The 19913-nt window shown below is 42.5% G+C and overlaps 1 protein-coding gene across 2 annotated transcripts in view; it reads left to right on the top strand.

The window, feature by feature from the left end:
* PHF2 (PHD finger protein 2) overlaps positions 1-19913 on the top strand; it is a 506159-nt gene that overhangs the window by 329460 nt on the left and 156786 nt on the right. For both annotated transcript variants that reach the window (XM_078661615.1, XM_078661616.1), the window contains exon 4: positions 14810-14970. In XM_078661615.1, coding sequence (XP_078517741.1) covers positions 14810-14970 — 161 coding nt within the window. The remainder of the gene's footprint in view (positions 1-14809; positions 14971-19913) is intronic.

Here is a 19913-nt window from a genome sequence, read left to right on the forward strand (position 1 = left end):
TATGTGTAATATTGTTGTTTTCTTAAGTTAGTGATCAATTATTTGGCAAAGTTGCATAGAGAAGATTCGATAGCAAAGTAAGTATTTCCGGTTTCAGATTTATGGTAGTGACATGGATTAGGATTTTTTTGAGCAACAAAATACAAAACGTGCTGGTTCATGGTGTTAGTAGACAACTGGAAAGGGGGAAGCCCAACTGAGCTGCACAAGGCTCCATACTGGATACCATAATATTTAAGCCTTTGTTTGTAACTTTGCACAAAAACGGTAAAAAAACATTTTTTAAATCGTGTTACTTTTAAAATGAGACGAAGAGCTGCAACCGAGTGAAAATTGTAGAAAATAAAATACAGTATTTTTGGTTTCACTCTTTCACAGTTTGAGGGGCTGAAGTAAACTTTATCACTCCTATCACCCGCATCCCACTGTTGCTTCTAGGCACTTTACATGTGGATGTCCTCTTTAAGAAAGCACCCAAAGAGTCAATTTGTTTGCAAACAAGGTTATTAGTGATCCATTTCTGGATGAGAACAAAACGCAGCAAAACTTGGATGAAAAACAAATAAACAAAATGTTTACAAGGATATCATTGAAGAATGCATGCATATGTAATGATACACTTTAGTTGGAAAATAAATAGGACAACTGAGTCATCATCACAGTTATCTGAAATGCTTTGTTGAAATTGTATCAGTGGCCCTCACAATTTTAATGCAGAAAGTAAAAGAGCTTCCAGCAGTTCCTCACAACTCTGTAAAGCATCTACATTCGGTTTCTGTATAAATGAAAAAGCTAATCAGAGACAGTGCATGATTAGTGGACTCATGTGAAGATTATAAGTTTTGAAAAGCCTTTCAACGAGCCTCGTGTGCATCTGGTACAAGTGGACGCTGGCGGTCCTGCTCTTCTTAAGATGAGGGGAGCCTTTTGACTGAAGTGATTAGGCCAGAGAGGACTAGCATGCCCGAATACTAGTTGCTGTGTTCAGCAGAAACAACCTAACAAATTTCTTTCATCCATCCTGCACAACATGTTTCAATCTGGTGCTGGCCATAGAACTTGAGCGAATGATCAGAATTGTGTTCACCCCAGATCTCAGAGCAACTAATAAAATATATCTTTTCAGGAATGGAATGAGGTTAGCGCTGAAAAGGAGTCTGGTGTAGTAGACAGCGGAGCAGGGTCCTCGCTGAAGATGAGCCTGCTTCTTGAGGATTTGTAACAAGACTTTGCCAATCCATGGAGCAAAGGGATACAAGTGGCTCAGAATAAGTGTAAATAGACGGGGTTATTGCAATGTTAACCCCTTGCTTCAAGAACAAGAGTTCTGCAAAACATTGCAACTCAAAACATCTGCCATTCAGACTGAGCCACGTGCAGTGGGCCTCCATTCTCCCAGGGGGCTTGGAGAGTGACATATAAGCCCAGGTAGACAAGTGGACCAAGAGCTGGGCTCTTCACATGAAGCAACAAAACACAGTGTTTAACATCTCACCTTGGCTTTGCCCACAGAGGACGTTGGCATAACCATCCAGTCATAAAGTAGGGCCTCATGTTCAAATGAATGGGAGCACAACCTCTAACCAAGCATTTGTGTGTACCTTAAAGAGGTCACAGTGGTCTGGCAACATTTGCAACTGGCTTACTGTCTGACATCTTTTCTTCAAATATTGAAAAAAATTGAAAAGAGATTCAGAAAGTCCTTTCTGAAAATTAGTAGGGAAATGCTTCAAATTAAGCTAGTCTTGTGATCAGAGGGAATCCCACCACCAGACACTTCCACACTCTATCAAGCGACCTGTGCCATAAGGAGATGCTTGCTCTAGAGCAAGTTTCTCCTGCTACCTGTAAGACATCCAGACATCATCATAGCCATCCCGGACGGCTACAAGATCATCCGTAAGGACCGCACCATTCAAACAGGAGGAGGCATCGCCATCATCCACAAGAACACCATCCGCGTCTCAACCAGCTCAGAAGACAATCTAGCTATCGCCGAACACCTTCACTTCCAGATCCACACCGACCCCAAGACCACACTCGGAGGCACCCTCCTCTACAGGCTACCAGGACCCCGTACAAAATTCAGCGAAGACATCACTGACTTCATCACCCCACACGCCCTCCCCTCGGAAGAATACATTCTACTGGGAGACCTCAATTTCCATCTAGAAAAGAGCAACGATAGTAACACTACCACCCTTCTGGACAATCTCGCCAATCTCGGACTCAAACAACTTGTTAACACCCCCACACACTATGCAGGACACACACTCGACCCTATCTTTACTTCCAGCAAGCATATCTCCTTCACTCACACCACACCCCTCCACTGGACGGACCACAGTTGCATCCACTTCATTTACAATAAGACCACGATCCACAACCACCCTCAACCAACTCTGCGAAGAAATTGGAACAAAATCACCATCGACCAGATCTCCACATCGCTTCTTCAAATTCCCCCTGCCTATTCAACGAACCCTAACCAAGCCGCCATCAACCTCACACAATGGCTAACCCAAACCGGCGACAAACTAGCACCCTTGAAAAAACATCAAATCAAGCAAGGAAGCAAGAACGCCCCCTGGTTCAACGATGACCTTAAGAAATCCAAGAAGCTCTGTCGTTCCCTTGAGAAAACTTGGAAAAAAGACCCAAACACTATCACCCAAGCCGCCTTCAAAATCGCCACCCGCAAACACCACCAACTAATCCGGACAGCCAAGAAATCAGCACTCAAAGACCGACTAGACAACAACGCCCACAACAACAAGGAACTTTTCAACATCATCAAAGAATTCACCAACCCCACCGCCAGCTCTAACGACATCACCCCCTCTCAAGTCCTCTGCGACTCCCTCGCCTCATTCTTCCACGACAAAATCGCCGACATTCATAACAGCTTTGACAACCAACCCGTAAACCAGTCCTCCCCACTCACCTCCGAACCTGTACCTCCTCCGAATAACCTTTTCGACTGGAACCCAATCACCACAGAAGATACCATTCGACTGATGAACTCCATCCACTCAGGATCCCCTACAGACCCATGCCCCCATCACATCTTCAACAAAGCAGACTCCATTATCGCACCCCATCTCCGAGACGTCATCAACTGCTCCCTCAACTCCGCCACATTCCCAGAAAGCTGGAAACACTCCGAACTCAGCGCCCTTCTGAAGAAACCCACAGCTGACCCCACCGAACTCAAAAACTACCGCCCCATCTCGCTCCTCCCATTCCCTGCCAAAGTCATTGAGAAAGCCATCAACAATTAGCTCGCCGCCTTCCTCGAAACCAACAAATCACTCGACTCCTCACAGTCTGGCTTCCGAGCCAAACACAGCACCGAGACCGCCCTCATCGCAGCAACAGACGACATTCGAACACTACTGGACAACGGAGAAACAGCTGCCCTCATCCTCCTTGACCTCTCCGCAGCCTTCGACACAGTCTGCCATAGCACCCTGATACAACGCCTCAGAAACATCGGAATTCAAGGAAAAGCATTGGACTGGATCATCTCGTTCCTCGCTGGAAGAACTCAGAGAGTCCGCCTCCCCCTTTTTAAGTCAGAGGCCACCGAAGTCATCTGCGGCATCCCGCAAGGATCATCACTCAGCCCCACCCTCTTCAACGTCTACATGAGCCCCCTCGCAACCATCGCACGTCAACACAACCTCAACATCATCTCCTACGCTGATGACACTCAGATGATCCTCTCACTCACCAAAGACCCAACCACCGCCAAAACCAACCTACATGAAGGGATGGAAGAAGTAGCCGAGTGGATGAAGCACAGCCGTCTGAAACTGAACTCGGACAAAACGGAAGTCCTCATCTTAGGTTCATCCCCTTCCGCCTGGGACGACTCTTGGTGGCCAACGGCCCTAGGAAAAGCCCCCATACCGACGGACCACGCACGGAAACTGGGCATCATCCTGGACTCCTCACTCTCGATGACCAGACAAGTCAACGCCGTCTCATCATCATGCTTCAACATCCTACGCATGCTCAAAAAAACATTTCGCTGGATCCCCACCGAAACAAGAAAAACGGTCACCCACGCACTGGTTACAAGCCGTCTGGACTACGGAAACACCCTTTACGCCGGTACCACCGCAAAACTGCAGAAAAAACTCCAACACATCCAAAATGCTTCAGCCAGACTCATACTAGACATCCCCCGCACAGACCACATTTCCGTTCACCTGAAAGACCTTCACTGGCTCCCCGTCAACAAGAGAATAACGTTCCGTCTCCTCACCCACGCACACAAAGCCCTATACGAACTTGGACCTGATTGTCTCAACACGCACCTTTCCTTTTACACCCCCACCCGCCAGCTGCGTTCGTCCAACCAAGCCCTCGCCGCTGTTCTGCGCATCCAAAAAGCCACCATGGGGGGAAGATCCTTCTCCTACTTAGCGGCCAAAACCTGGAATTCCCTTCCCATCCACCTCCGCCTTACTCAAAACCACCTAGCCTTCAGAAAACAGCTTAAAACCTGGATATTCGATAAGTAAACCTCCCCCCCTTCCTCAAGCGCCTTGAGACCCTCTGGGTATGTAGTGCGCTATATAAATTCTGACTTGACTTAACTTGACTAAGTACTGTGTCTGTGCAGTGATTTTGTATTTTAAAAACTACTGCTATACACAAACAAGGCTTGAGCTCCTAAACACCTTCTTTCACACTGTGTGAAGGCGAATGTGCCCATTAAGCACTAGCAGGGCTCGAAAAATCCCATTTGTTTTTTACTAGTCCTGCAGGACTACTACCTTAAAAAAAAGTCCTCGACCTAACTGCAACCTACTTGACCTCTGTATCTGAAAGTGGAGCAAATGTGACAAGATAACAAGATTTAAATGCATCTTTATTGCTCATTAACTTTGTAAGCAATAAAAATGCCTTTAGATCTTGTTATCTTGTCACGTTTGCTCCGTTTTCACAGACCCAGAATTTTCCTACTCGAGCAGAAAGGGCGAGTAGGACCTAAAAACAGCTTGACCTTGTTAAATTTAGCTCGACTATGCGAGCGGTCGAGTGGAATTTTCGAGCCCTGACTAGGATGTCACAAGTTGCTTTCATGACTTGTTATACACAAATGGATGCGTCATTTTCTGATGTCAGAATGTTTCTGTAATAAGAGGCACAAACTTGTCTTGTTAGACCTGTCATTTTTTGGCATGCTTTCTCCTGCCTTTTTGCTTCTGTCCTCCTGTTTTCGACTGTGTGCTGCATTTAGTTTTTACTGGTTTAAGAACTCTTGACACTTTACCACTGCTGACCAGTGCTAAAGTGCAAGTACTCACTGTTTAAAATGGAATGGATGATTAGTTTATCCATGATTGGCATATTTGAGTCACTAGTAAGTCCCTAGTAAAGTGTTCTAGGTGTGCCCAGGGCCTGTAAATACAAATGCTACTAGTGGGCCTGCATCACTGATTGTGCCCCCCACATGAGTAGTCCTGCAAACATGTCTCAGACCTGCCACTGGATTGTCTGTGAGTGCAGTTTTAAACTGCCAATTCGACCTGGCAAGTGCACTCACTTGCTAGGCCCAAACCATCAACCTCCCCTTTTACCACTTCTACGTCACCCCTAAGATAGGCCCAAGACAGCCCCAAGGGCAGGGTGCAGTGTATTTAAAAGGTAGGACATGTACTTGACTATCTCTCCCATTGGGTAACATGGGGATTACCTTGACATAGTGTAATAGTGTAATTTCTCATTGGGAGTATATATAGATTTAGAGGTTGGGACCTCTGAACTCACAATTTAAAAACACATATTTTGGTGAAGTTGGTTTTTAAATTGCATGTTTGAAAATGCTACTTTTAGAAAGTGGCCATTTAGTTGCTAAACCATTCTGTGCCTCTGCCTGTCTGTAGAATACACGTCTGGGTTAGCTGACAGTTGGGCTCTTGTGCATTCAATATACACAGTAACACAAAGGGAGCTGAGGTGTGCCTTGCATATCCTGATGGGCCTTCCTGAGCTAGAGTGGTGGGAGGAGTTGCCACTGACACCTTAATAGGGCTGTACCTGTTCTCACACAAAGCTGTCTCCACCACCCCCCGTAGTGTATCTGGAGCAAGGTCAGGGAAAGGCAGGGTGTTGTGCACTACAAAGACTTTCCTTTGAAGTTTGCCTACTTCAAAGGCAGAAAGAGGTAGGAGTATTGGATTTGACACCCCAGAATCAGAACCCTTCTGGACTGAGGATGTTCTGCCAGAAAGAAGAGCTTGATGCTGTAGGAGGGACTGCCACTCTGCCTGCTGCGTTGTTGTGCTGACCTGCTGCTTGCTACTTCTGTCCTCGGAGTGAAAAGACTGGACTTTGCTTTCTGTATCCTGCATCCAAGGTTCTCCAAGGGCTTGCGCGTGCTTGCCGCCTACCAGGAAGTCTCAGGGCTATCAAAGACTTCACTTACCAGTGCCTGGGCTCTTCTGCTGAGAGCCCTGACTTGCCAAGTGGTGCCAAATCCAGTTCCTGGGCCCTTGGAAGTGTAACCTGGTGATCTAAAGAGAACATCCATGCATCGACTCCCAGTGCATGTTTTCTCGATGCACAAGATCGATGCATCGCAGCTGCCTGCAACGAAGCGTGGCTCCTGCTGGAAGCATCGACCACGGCTTTCACCGCAAGCCCCAGTTCGCAGTCGTAGCACATCAGAAAAATCACCGCAGTATGAGTGCGGAGCGCTGTGTCACCGACGTCAGTGGCACCCCATCTCCAACTCCGACGCAGGACCTGCCTTGTGGCTACAAAATCAAGGCGTCGCCTGCATCGCCGATGCTGCATCGATGCAATTCTTCTTGATTTTCAACTCATCTTCCCTCAACGCCGACTCCTCATCAACACTGCATCGCAATAAAGAACCGAGGTTGCATGTCCAGCAGCTGACGCCCCCTGCCAGTGAGGAACTGATGTATCACCTTCCCTGTCAGTAGGGAAACGATGAATTACCTCCCTTGCCTAGCAGTAAGGAACCAACAGATCACCTCCTCTGCCAGTAAGGAACCAACGCATCACTACCCCTGTGTAGTAAGGAACTGACACAATGCTTTGCTTTTTTCCAGCGCCTCACCTCCCCTGGGCCTGGCACGTCTTAGATTTTTTACACATCTAAGGTACTTTATGTTTAAACAAACGCCTATATTGATTTCTATGGTCTAAACTTGCTTTAAAAGTGATATTTTGACTTGAGTATGGTGGAATTTTGCAGTTCTGTTCTTGTTTTATTCAGATAAATATTGGCTATTTCTCTAAACTGGTGTTACTGTGTGTGGGTACAAATGTTTTACACATTGCCTCTGAGATAAGCCTGACTGCTCATGCCAAGCTACCAAGCGGGGTGAGCCGGGGTTATATTAGCTGTGTGTCTCCCTTACCCTGACTAGAGTGGGGGTCCCTACTTGGACAGATTGCAAACCACTGCCAACTAGAGACACCATTTCTAACACACTGAGAGTAAATGTATATTTATCCTGCATGTTAGCTCAGCTTTAAGGTGCACAAATGCACTTTTCGGAGTGCTGAACACTATGAGAGAATGGAATTACATGCTGCCTAGAGTTGTGGTTTGCTGGCTTCCCGTGGCCTGAAAGATTCAGGGGAGCGTTTGGCGTGATGGGTGGAAATAGAAACTGGGTTGGCTGCTATGGGCCTTGTGGCAGAGAAACATAGAAGGAAAAGGTAACACAAGTTATATAAAGGCTAGTGATAAGAATCATAATGGCAGCTATTATTAAGCGCGAAATAGCACGCGTCTGCCACACCAAGGCGCTGTAAAAAAAAAAAGGTCTTGGTATTTCTCAATGTAATGGCAATCCAACTAACAGGTGAAAGAAATGTTGTGACGCCAGGAATGTGCATTATGTATTCTCTGCTCTGGAGAGGGCCCTTCCAGGCAGACTCAATATGTGTAATGTTGTTGTTTTCTTAAGTTACTGATCAATTATTTGGCAAAGTTGCATAGAGAAGATTCGAGAGCAAAGTAAGTATTTCCGGTTTCAGATTTATGGTAGTGACATGGATTAGGAATTTTTTGAGCAACAAAATACAAAACGTGCTGGTTCATGGTGTTAGTAGACAACTGGAAAGGGGGAAGCCCAGCTGAGCTGCACAAAGCTCCATACTGGATACCATAATATTTAAACCTTTTTTTGTAACTTTGCACAAAAACGGTAAAAAAACATTTTTTTAAATCGTGTTACTTTTAAAATGAGACGAAGAGCTCCAACCGAGTTAAAATTGTAGAAAATAAAATACAGTATTTTTGGTTTCACTCTTTCACAGTTTGAGGGGCTGAAGTAAACTTTCACTCCTATCACCCGTATGCCACTGTTGCTTCTAGGCACTTTACATGTGGATGTCCTCTTTAAGAAAGCACCCAAAGAATCAATTTGTTTGCAAAAAAAGAATATTGGTGATCCATTTCTGGATGAGAACAAAACGCAGCAAAACTTGGATGAAAAACAAATCAACAAAATGTTTACAAGGATATAATTGAAGAATCATGCATATGTAATGATACACTTTATTTGGAAAATAAATATGACCACTGAGTCATCATCACAGTTATCTGAAATGCTTTGTTGAAGTTGTATCTGTGGCTCTCACAATTTTAATGCAGAAAGTAAAAGAGCTTCCAGCAGTCCCTCACAACTCTGTAAAGCATCTACATTCGGGTTCTATATAAATGGAAAAGCTAATCCGAGACAGTGCATGCTTAAGCTGCAAGTGGACTCCTGTGAAGATTATACATTTTGATGGCCCTTCAACGAGCCTCGTGTGCATCTGGTACAAGTGGACGCTGGCGGTCCTGCTCTTCTTAAGATGAGGGGAGCCTTTTGACTGAAGTGATTAGGCCAGAGAGGACTAGCATGCCCGAATACTAGTTGCTGTGTTCAGCAGAAACAACCTAACAAATTTCTTTCATCCATCCTGCACAACATGTTTCAATCTGGTGCTGGCCATAGAACTTGAGCGAATGATCAGAATTGTGTTCACCCCAGATCTCAGAGCAACTAATAAAATATATCTTTTCAGGAATGGAATGAGGTTAGCGCTGAAAAGGAGTCTGGTGTAGTAGACAGCGGAGCAGGGTCCTCGCTGAAGATGAGCCTGCTTCTTGAGGATTTGTAACAAGACTTTGCCAATCCATGGAGCAAAGGGATACAAGTGGCTCAGAATAAGTGTAAATAGACGGGGTTATTGCAATGTTAACCCCTTGCTTCAAGAACAAGAGTTCTGCAAAACATTGCAACTCAAAACATCTGCCATTCAGACTGAGCCACGTGCAGTGGGCCTCCATTCTCCCAGGGGGCTTGGAGAGTGACATATAAGCCCAGGTAGACAAGTGGACCAAGAGCTGGGCTCTTCACATGAAGCAACAAAACACAGCGTTTAACATCTCACCTTGGCTTTGCCCACAGAGGACGTTGGCATAACCATCCAGTCATAAAGTAGGGCCTCGTGTTCAAATGAATGGGAGCACAACCTCTAACCAAGCATTTGTGTGTACCTTAAAGAGGTCACAGTGGTCTGGCAACATTTGCAACTGGCTTACTGTCTGACATCTTTTCTTCAAATATTGAAAAAAATTGAAAAGAGATTCAGAAAGTCCTTTCTGAAAATTAGTAGGGAAATGCTTCAAATTAAGCTAGTCTTGTGAGCAGAGGGAATCCCACCACCAGACACTTCCACACTCTATCAAGCGACCTGTGCCATAAGGAGATGCTTGCTCTAGAGAAAGTTTCTCCTGCTACCTGTAAGTAGCTCTCCTATGTAGCCAAGCCTACTAAATTAAAAGATTTTACTTGGTTGGATTAATATAGTAGGCGCCGTTGGTAACATACGTGTATCACAGCGCCAGGATGCCCTTAGGGTTACAGCGCGCTTTATAAATGTGCTTACAATACAATATATGTTTAATAAAATTGAACAGTGTGTATTCTAGACGAGCATGTGTCTATTTAAAGCTGATATTTGAGTGAAACATCACAGGAGACTGGTAAAACTACTATCATTTTCTTTTTGCCAGGTGCATTGCAACTATTGCTGTTATGTATTACCCATGCAGAGGCATTCTGAATTGTCAAACCTTTTTTACTTTGCTGCTGGCAGCCCTGCCTGGTGAATTTCGTGACCACTGCTAATAAACGTTCATTTGGTGGCCACTAATGTAATCTTGTCTGACACATTCACGATTACAGCACTAATATTATTAGCAGCTTGGGATTATTTTCATTAAACATAAGTATCTGTTATTACAGAACATGTTGGAGACCTCATTCTAAGGTTACTGCAGATTTAAAGGAGAAGAGTAGCAAAGATGCTTATGTCCTTCTAGGAAGGTCCTTGGATTCCTTCTTATTGTTTGTAGTAGCCCACTCTTGAAAGGAAATTGTGTCATGTACTCCACTTTCGAGTGAATTCCCACAAAAAAGTGCCTGTTTACAGGGCCAAATACCTCTAATTTCCTATTCTATCCATTATATTGGATTGGTCAATCACAGTACACTTTTCCATACAACTCTCTTGATTTACCATCCCGTACAAACTTTTTGGATTAGATACATTTTGCAGTATCACACAAGAGCTCAGGCAAAATATTGAAGCAATTGAACTATGAAGAGTACAGTTAGAATCAGCACTGTGGATCTAAATTATTGATGAAACGAAGGCAATATGTAACATGTGTGTTAATATTAGTGATAACCTTGTAGAAAAGGAGTGCAAAATGCTACTATAATAGGGGTTAGAAAATGTAGGATATGGTATACTTGTTACCGCAGTCAGATATCTGCAACTCCCTCACTTTGTTAAGAATCTTGTTCTGATTTAAAGGTGAGAGGCTGGCAGACTTCCCTACTTCTATGACCTCAAACACGCCGCTTGCACTAAAAATGATAGAAAAGAAAACTAAACTCCTATTTTTAAGCTGCGGACAGTGTCACAATACCCTTAAGTTAAAGACCTGCTACACAAATATCACATACATGCATATATTTGCATACACACAATCAGTTTTTGATCCAACTAAGTCCCCAGGGATCCTATTTATTGCCTTTGTTATTCAGCATCTATATTTAGCATCAGTACTCTCTTCCGCTAGCTATCGCTAGGTGATGTGTGGCCAAGTCCATAATTATGCTGACCACAACTTAGTTACCTTCAATCTGTTCAAAATCTCAGGAGCATACAACACTTTACCTATAAAATATCAACCTAGATCACTGACAGTTAGCTCAGCCATAATAGAACTAAAGCTGTTCTACCAGGTTTCTACTGTTAGCATCTCAGGGGGTATTTATACTTCTGTTGATGTTAGTTCCAGCGCTTCCCTGTTAAAAGACTGCATGCCACATTTAGACACCCTTTTGTTGTGAAGCAAGTTGACCTGTAAAAATATGCAGGCAACACCAGTAGATTTGGAGAAGGTATATTTTAAGCAAAAAGATACATAAATGACCCCATAAATATGTCATCGTCATATGGAGCATGTATAAAGGAGAACCAAAGAATGGTGCTATTATAACCACCACCAAACCACACCAATTGGCCAGACGAACATAAATCAGTGTTAGAGCACAGAATAACTAAAATCAAGTTCCACAACACACCAACAAACACTGACACGACCACTCACACAACCACTCACACAACCAAGGAAGCTGAAACATAGGCACAGGTATTTTTCAATATTCACATAATGTCACCCATAATGAGTATATTTCACCCCCCTCCCCCAAATCATCCCATGAAAGGTCTTTTCTTTTAGTAATGAGAATCTTTCACCCCACACATCTTTCACCCCACACTCATCCCTTGTAAGGGCATCTAGTTCTTTCGCAGAAGATATGTTTCAACCCACCTGTTTATTCCACGGAAGTACATGTTGTGTTTTAGCATTGGGAAGCTAAATGGATACATAAGTAACCCCACCAGGAGCAGGTGTAGTTAGATGCTTGGCCATTGCCAAATGGCTGAACCCCTGTCTAAGAACCCCATAACCCTGACATTTCAGTACATCATTGGGTAAGCTGACCAGCATGGGGCCATACGCTTCTTTTCTTCTCTTAGTGCTGAAAGTGCCCTTTATCAATGTTAATGTCCAGCAGACCACCCTGTGTTTTGTCCTGCTTAGCCTTTGTTCTTTGCCTGGTGGGCCTTGAAAGGGAGAACGAATAACAGTCCCCTAACTCCTACGATCCCCGGCTCCGGCGGCAGGTTAGCCCAGCACCATGTGACTCTGGGCAATAGCTCGCTTAATCTTCCCGACGGCCCCCCAGCGCCTAGAGACCCTTACGGGTGATTGTGCGCTTTACAAATGTGGACTTTACTTTTACTTTTACCCACCCTACGTAGGTTGGTGTAACCATCCCTAGGAACAGGCAGCCCAGTAGATGACAGGCCATCAAGTCAAGGTTTCCCACCATGGATCAGCTGATTCTTTGTCAGCAGAAGGACAGCAGTTCCACCTGCTAGCTCGCTGGATTGGAGCATTATCAATTTATGAAAGTGCTTCTGTTCCATCAAAGTCTAAATAAACCCCTCAGTCCAAATCTGTAAAAAAGAGAAGCACTGTTTCAATACATTTCAGATGTATCTTCATTGTACCTCTAAATAAAGATAAGGTACTGGCAGTCCTGTTTGATCTTGATAAGCCGCGAATAAAGAAAATTGCATTATGGCCAATTTAAATTACTACTTGAAATTATGTAGATGGATTTTCGCCTTGGCGAAAGGTAAAAAGCTACTATTGAAAGGGGGGCTAAAAAGAAAATTGCATTGATGATGGATGCCACCAAAAGGAAGCACTAGATTTCAAAGATAGTGAAGAATTCTCCAGCTTGAACCAGTATATCTATCTCCAAACATATGCACGTCATGCCCACAGCAAAGGCTACTCTGGCTTTTGTGTAGTCTGTAGTCAAATTTCAAACATTCATTATAGTTAACTACGTTCTGAATGGTTTATCACTGTAACATCTCAAAGACATATTGAAATGTTATAAAGTAGGCTGGGGGTGATATCTCAATTACACTGGCAAAATGTGTGCAATTTGGGGATTTTTGTGTTATGTCTATTAACCAAAATGAATGAAATGATGCCACATTGCGTATTTACGCAGCATTCACAGCAAATTTATAGTGCAAAAACAACATGAATGGCCAGAAAGTGAACTACTGTTGTTCGCTTTACTTAAGTTTTAAACACTAAGGGGGTCATTAGGATGTTGTGCGGATCACCACCGCCCGGCGAGCGGTGGCGGGCGGTGGCGATCCGCACAACATCACACCACAATTTCCCTCCCGCCATATTACTATGGCGGGGGTACTGCGGCGGACGGCAAGTCCGTTCGCCGCTTTTCCGCCGGTCGGATTGCCGGACGGGTAGAAAAGGCACACAATATGGTGGCGGTACCTTGCAGGCATCGCCATCCATATTATGATGTATGCAGTGCGTATGCCTTTCCATGGAAGAGACTCCGCCATGGAAAGGCATACGGTAAATGTCTTTGGGGGCCCGTTGCGTGCCCCCAGGGGGAGGGGGTGGCTGCACTTGGGGGGTAACCCCTTCATTGGCATGCACAAGGTGGCGTGCACCGCGCGGTGCCTTTCACGTCGTGCATGCTACTGCACAACATGCAACTTTTACATTTCGGCGGGTGCTGCTTACCGCACCGCCCGCCGCAATGTAAAAGATGCGGGGTGCGGCCACCAGGGTGGCGGTTGCATCCTAATTGGCCTACGGGACCGCTACACCTCTGGCAGTTTGTCCCGTTTTCCGTTACGGTGTCCGTCAGCCATCGTAATGGGGCCCTATGTTTTTTCCTGCAAATTGCATCCTCGCATCCAACATGCACAAAAGAACACATTTCATGCCGAAATATAGTGCTAAATGCCATGTTTATTAATGTAAAAAGGCATCATTGTATTTAATTTTCACTTAATTACCTGAAAGCAATTGCATGAACATCATACACCCATAGTATAAATCAACACCTATATGAAGCCCAAGAGTGCAACTGCTTCTGAAACCCCAGCGAATTAGTTGACATCTGTTGGGAAGGTTTGGTTTCTCCATAGGACAGCTGATTGTAGACAACTTGGGAAAGTTTTACAAGAGGACCAGGGAAGTATTTGCTTCCTCCTGCTATTTAGGAAACAATTATAAACTTTATCTTTCAGCGTTCTCTCATCATGGCCTCAGCTAAATCAAATCATTAAAAAACCCCAGGATGCTGGATATATTCATTAGACCGAAACTGTATGCTACCACGTACAGCAGTTTTTCTGCACTAAATTAAACAAGTTAAATTTAACGCATCGTCTTTACGTTGGGAAGTTAATGGTAGACACAGGGGCGTGCTTGCACATACTGACGATTGCAAACACAGCACTTGATTAAGTTAAAATGTAAATACCTCATTTTCCAAATGCAACTTGTGTGCAGCAAAGGCTGTCTTGCTACAGTGCAATACTGAGGCATTGCTTCAGTTGTGAGCAAAATGGTTTAAGTTGGAAATATCAATTTGTAAATTGAAAGGTTTATTGTTATTGAGGGTTGAATCTACTACTGTCTTCTGAAGTGTCATAGCTGGTACTGCTTGTTTCACCTATGGATGAGGTGGATGTCAGAATTCCTTGATATACTGTATATTGTATCAGCTTGCATTGCATAAAATGAACCTGATTTACGTGTATAACACAAAGTAACTCATTTTAAGTGCCAGCTCTAGACACATGAAGATAATAAGATCGAACTGTAAACATTTGTTTTCCTTTTTAGTGCTGAAGAGGTGGTATTAAAGCTCAACGGAAACCAGCTAACTCTTGATTACTTGGAGGAAACTGGATTCACAGAACCTATTCTAGTTCCAAAGAAGGATGGATTGGGCATCTCTGTACCAGCACCTACCTTTTATGTTAGTGATGTAGAAAACTATGTTGGTATGTATTCCATAACAACTTATATTTTTTTCTATGTTGAATAAATAAGAAAATATACCACCAATGCCTATGTTTGATAGTTCAAAATAATATTAAGAAGAAGAATCCCTATTGTTATTGACGTTGTAATTCTTCTTATATTATTATTAAAGCAGTAATAATGCATAACAGAAGTGAAACTGACTATAATGGTGATTGTGTGCTACACGTTTTTTTGTGTCGGTGATGAACAGTAGTTGGCAGAGATTTCAAGTTGTTTCATACTGTGAGTTGAGTTACAGCTCCTCTTTGTATTCCACCACTCCAAATATTGGTTTTCATTGCATTTGTCAAGTCATTTATCACAGAAGGTGGATTGTTAGAAACTGGGGTTAGACTTATCAGTACTTTGCACCGGTGCAAAAAGTGATGCAAATTAGTGCAAAGTGTTGATAAAGTCTATACTTTCCAGTGGAAAACATTGTTTGGCTAGTAGCCCTGAAAGTAAAATAAATAGCACTTTGCACTACTTTGTGTTAAGCAGGGAACGCCATGGGTGGTACATATCTACGAACAGTGGTAAAAGTACTTTGTACCCAAAAATTACGCTTCCTTGAAGTAGGCACTAGCAAGAAGAATTGCTTTTATTTCTCCTACCTTTTCACACATTTCTTGTGTGCTGCACTGTACAGCACAGATGCAGTGTGGGACACATTTTAAAGTCATTTATCACAGAATGTGCATTGTTAGAAGCTAGAGTTAGGCTTATCAGTACTTTGCGCCGTTGCAAAAAAGTGCTGCAAATTGGCGCAAAGTGTTGATAAAGTCTGTACTTTCAAGTGGAAAACAGTGTTTGGAGAGTAGGCCTGAAAGTAAAATAAATAGCGTTTTGCAGTACTTTGTGTTAAGCAGGGGAAGCCATGGGTGGTACATATCTTCTAACAGTGGTAAACAGTACTTTGTACCCAAAAAATACTCTTCCTTGAAGCAGACGCTAACAAGAAGAGTTGCTTTTATTTCTCCTACCTTTTCACACATTTCTTGTGTGCTGCACTGTACAGCACACATACAGTGTGGGACAAATTCTAAAGTTTGACTGAGCTTAGTATTATCTTCCACTCTCTGAAAAAGCAAATACACATTGACTTTCTTCCTAGAAGTACCTAACAAGGACTTTCATGCGACAGTATGAACAATTGGGAAATGTTCTATGCCACTTGTGGGCTGGATGCTTATCTTTAAATATAGCACTCTAGCTGACTGCCTCCTTGGTGAGCCTGTTTCTTAAGAAACTATTTTGTTTTCGGTTCTGTGCCTCAAATACATTTGTATATTGATGTAAGGGTCTTGTGTTTGGTTGTTTCTCACTTTACAGTATTTTCATTTTGTTCATGCCTGAGGTTATGTAGTCTATGAACCGTGGTTTCTGAGTATCACACATATTTACATTATTGGCCTATGAAAGCCCAAATAAAATTTGTTAGGATTGAGGCGTTGAATTTAGATCTGAAGTATGCACCAACCAGTATTGATTTTATTTTATTGGTGCAAAATCACAAGCCTAAAGAACCCTTTGTTGCCTCTATATCTGCTGGAATATGCATTGTTTCATCTGCTTTGGCTCATGGTGGGCAACTTGTTTCTGTGGCTTAGCTATTTGTTCTGTTAGTTCATGCGGTACAGTTTCTCATTTTTATGGACACATTTAACTCAATTTATATCATATTTGCAGCCTTAATTTAAGTTTTAACACAGACTGTCTAGCAAAGTGCGTATAAGGATCTGATCAACAGTGTTTATAAATACTACACCAACATTGATATATTGTGTTAGCTGTACCAGGCCATCATTTTACTATTGTGAATATAATTAGAATTTGCATACTCACCATTGCTTTCTTTTTCATTATTTATTCGAATACATCACATTATTTTCACAATGGCCAAGCACCAAAATTTGAATCCTTGGGCTATTTTGCTCCATTCTTCTTAGGCAACTTTTATATCAATCGGCAGCTACAACATTTCAATTTTGGGCATGGGTGCATATGTTGCTGTAGACTTGCCCACTACCTCTGCAAAATTCTCAAGAAGTAGTGATCTGGACCCAAATCTTAAATCTGAAGCTTTTGCGTGTTGGCTTTAGAACAACATCTGAGAGACTGCAGTTTGACAAACTTGTGATTAAAAAAAAACACACTAATGGATATCCTAGGAAAAACTGCAAAATAAGCACTAGTGAATGCCCAAAGTCAAGTTTGCAAGTTGTTCTGGGTGTTGTGATGTAGACCTGCTAAACTAGTCTTGTTTATAGCTAAGATTTTAATTTATCACTTCAAATTATCAATTAAGATCACCTTCTGTTGGATTTCCAGACCACTCCCCCTTTTTAGGCTCCACAGCAGATTGTTGTCTGTCACAACAGCTCTTGTCATCAATATATTAAAACGAAGTATAAAGACGCCTAGATAGAGGACTGGGGATTGGATCAGCTCTCCTCAACCAGTGGCTTTCAAGTGGTTTCATGGTTTGTTATCACATTGATGGTCTATCAGTTAAAGCGATCACATTTTAGGATGATTACATTTGTACCATTTGGGTTTCAATTAGATGTTGGTGATGGTATCAAGCAGTCTTTTTGTTAAAACTGCAGAGGCAACATGGTTTGTATCTTGATACTGAGACCACGTTTGTTTTGTATTTACTTTGCTGTCACAATAACATTCTAGTTGCTGATTTATAGGTTAGTGTTTGTGTTTGGTTGCCTACGCCTGTCAAACTAAAGTTACAGAGCCATTTGCTAATTGGGCACACAGGCTTTCTTAAAGAACAACTAAAATACTAGTGCTTTGTATCTACTATCTAGAATTTAAGCTTATATATCTTTTAAGTTCATCACTTAAAATGCAAGTTTTTTCTTCCATCTCAATTTCAAAATACTCTTCTTTAGTGTACAATATTCCTATGCCAATGTAATCTGTTCAGAAAAGCTCCCTATTATTTAATATTCTTATTCTTTGATTTGATTTATATTTTTCAAAAGCGCAAGCAAATACATGGAGGCATCTTGTCTCTAAGGGACAGTGTTAGTGATAAGCTGCAGATTCTATTGACTAAAGAGCAAAGCATTTAATGCTTCTCAGAACAAGCTGAAATTCTATTGGCTAAAGGGCCTGGTTTTTAAAGGCTTTCGGAACAAGAGCAGAGATGGAGATGTTTTCAGTTCTAAAGGGAGCATGTTCCAGTCACGCACAGTGCATATAACAAATATTCTGCCTCCCCAGCAGGAAAGCTTGAATGAGGGAACAGCCACACTACTGTCTGAGCTTGAATTAAGAGTCCTGTTTGGTACATACCATCTAAAGTTTTCCCTCGGGTGCTCTGAATCTGAGCCATGAAGATCCTTGTATGTATTGCATAGGGCCTTGAAGTTGATGCGCTTCCCCACAGGCAACCAGTGTATGCTGTTGACACCTTGTGAGGCAGAGGGAAACCTGGGGACCTTCAAAAACATCCAAGCAGCCGAGTTTGGAAGGATCTGTAATTTATGCAGCAAGCTTTTAGGAAGATTTTGATATAAATCATTACAGTAATCCACTCTGGATTGCACAAGGTCTATAACAACTGCTTTCAGTAGGTCAAAGGTAGAAACTGCTTGATTTTCCTAATGATGCCCAATGTGTAAAAGGAAGTGGATATCACTTTATTGACTTGTTCTCTTCAGGTAAGTCTGTCGCCAATCAAAACATCAAGATGTTTTACTTTTTTAACCGGGATCAGAATAGAGCCTAGTTTATCTGGCCACCAGGCAGTGGACCAAAAATAGGTGTAGTTGCCTAATAGGATGGCTTCTAGTTTTAACAAATTAAATTTAAGACAGTTGTTATTCATCGATTTGCTCACAGCACTCATACAGTTACAAAAGATGTTCCTTGAATCAGTGCCTTTGTTAGAAAGAAAATATTAAGAAAACGTGGGAAACCCAATATACCCTTGACGGCTTGGGTAATTCAAATATTAGCAGGTATGTGTGCCTACAAGGTATTTGCTAGACCATATATTCACATAAATTTCTGCATTTAATGTTGGCAAACTCTATCAAGTAGTTTGCAATTCAGTTCGTTCGGATACAAATCTGATTATTTGCGTAATCCGCAAAGAAATTTTAACACAGGTATATGTATTCAAAGAATAAGTTTATATTAGCCAAAAATTGCAAAGGGCACGGCAAGATAAAAAAAATATTCCATAGAAAACACAATGCAACCAGAAGTTACAATGATTTGATGCTACAAATACTTCATTGTTACAAATGTGAACACCTTTTCCAAATATTCATAGGGAAATATGACCGACTAAACTGACAACATTTCTCAATCCAATAATACAAATATAGGTGTGATTGTCGACGTTTCGGTCTAATGTTGTATATATCCGCTAGACCATTTTCAAGACATTTGGTATAAAGATGAATGACCCTTCAGAAATGATGGGAATAAAGTTTAGGCTTTGTTCAATAATCCACAATCAAAGGGCATGGTGGCTAAACAACCTCCCACTTTTACCAGCAATAAATGCCAGTGGTTAGAGAGCGGTGACCATTAATGTGGTCCTCTGATCCAAAATACGCGTGAAAAACCCTGTTGAAATACAGATTTGCGCGTATTTTGGATCAGATGGCTGATTAATGACCACAATATGGTCACCGCTCTCTAACCACTGGCATAAATGGTTTAAATCTTTTTATTCGTTTCAACAAGCAGAAGAAAGAAACATAGGCACTCTGCTCCGTTAATAGTACATGTAAGCCCATCAGGGCGCGATGAATTGTATTACCAATGGCAAACAGCATGGAGCGGGCCTTCAAACAGAAGACGGTCAGAACCGTCCAAGGTAAAAAAAAAAAAACATCCCCCCTCCCCCCTCGTCCACCATAAATTAAAAGGGAAAAAGGGGAAAACCCAG

This window comes from Lissotriton helveticus, chromosome 9 (assembly GCF_964261635.1).
Source record: "Lissotriton helveticus chromosome 9, aLisHel1.1, whole genome shotgun sequence".
NCBI classification, from domain to species: domain Eukaryota; kingdom Metazoa; phylum Chordata; class Amphibia; order Caudata; family Salamandridae; genus Lissotriton; species Lissotriton helveticus.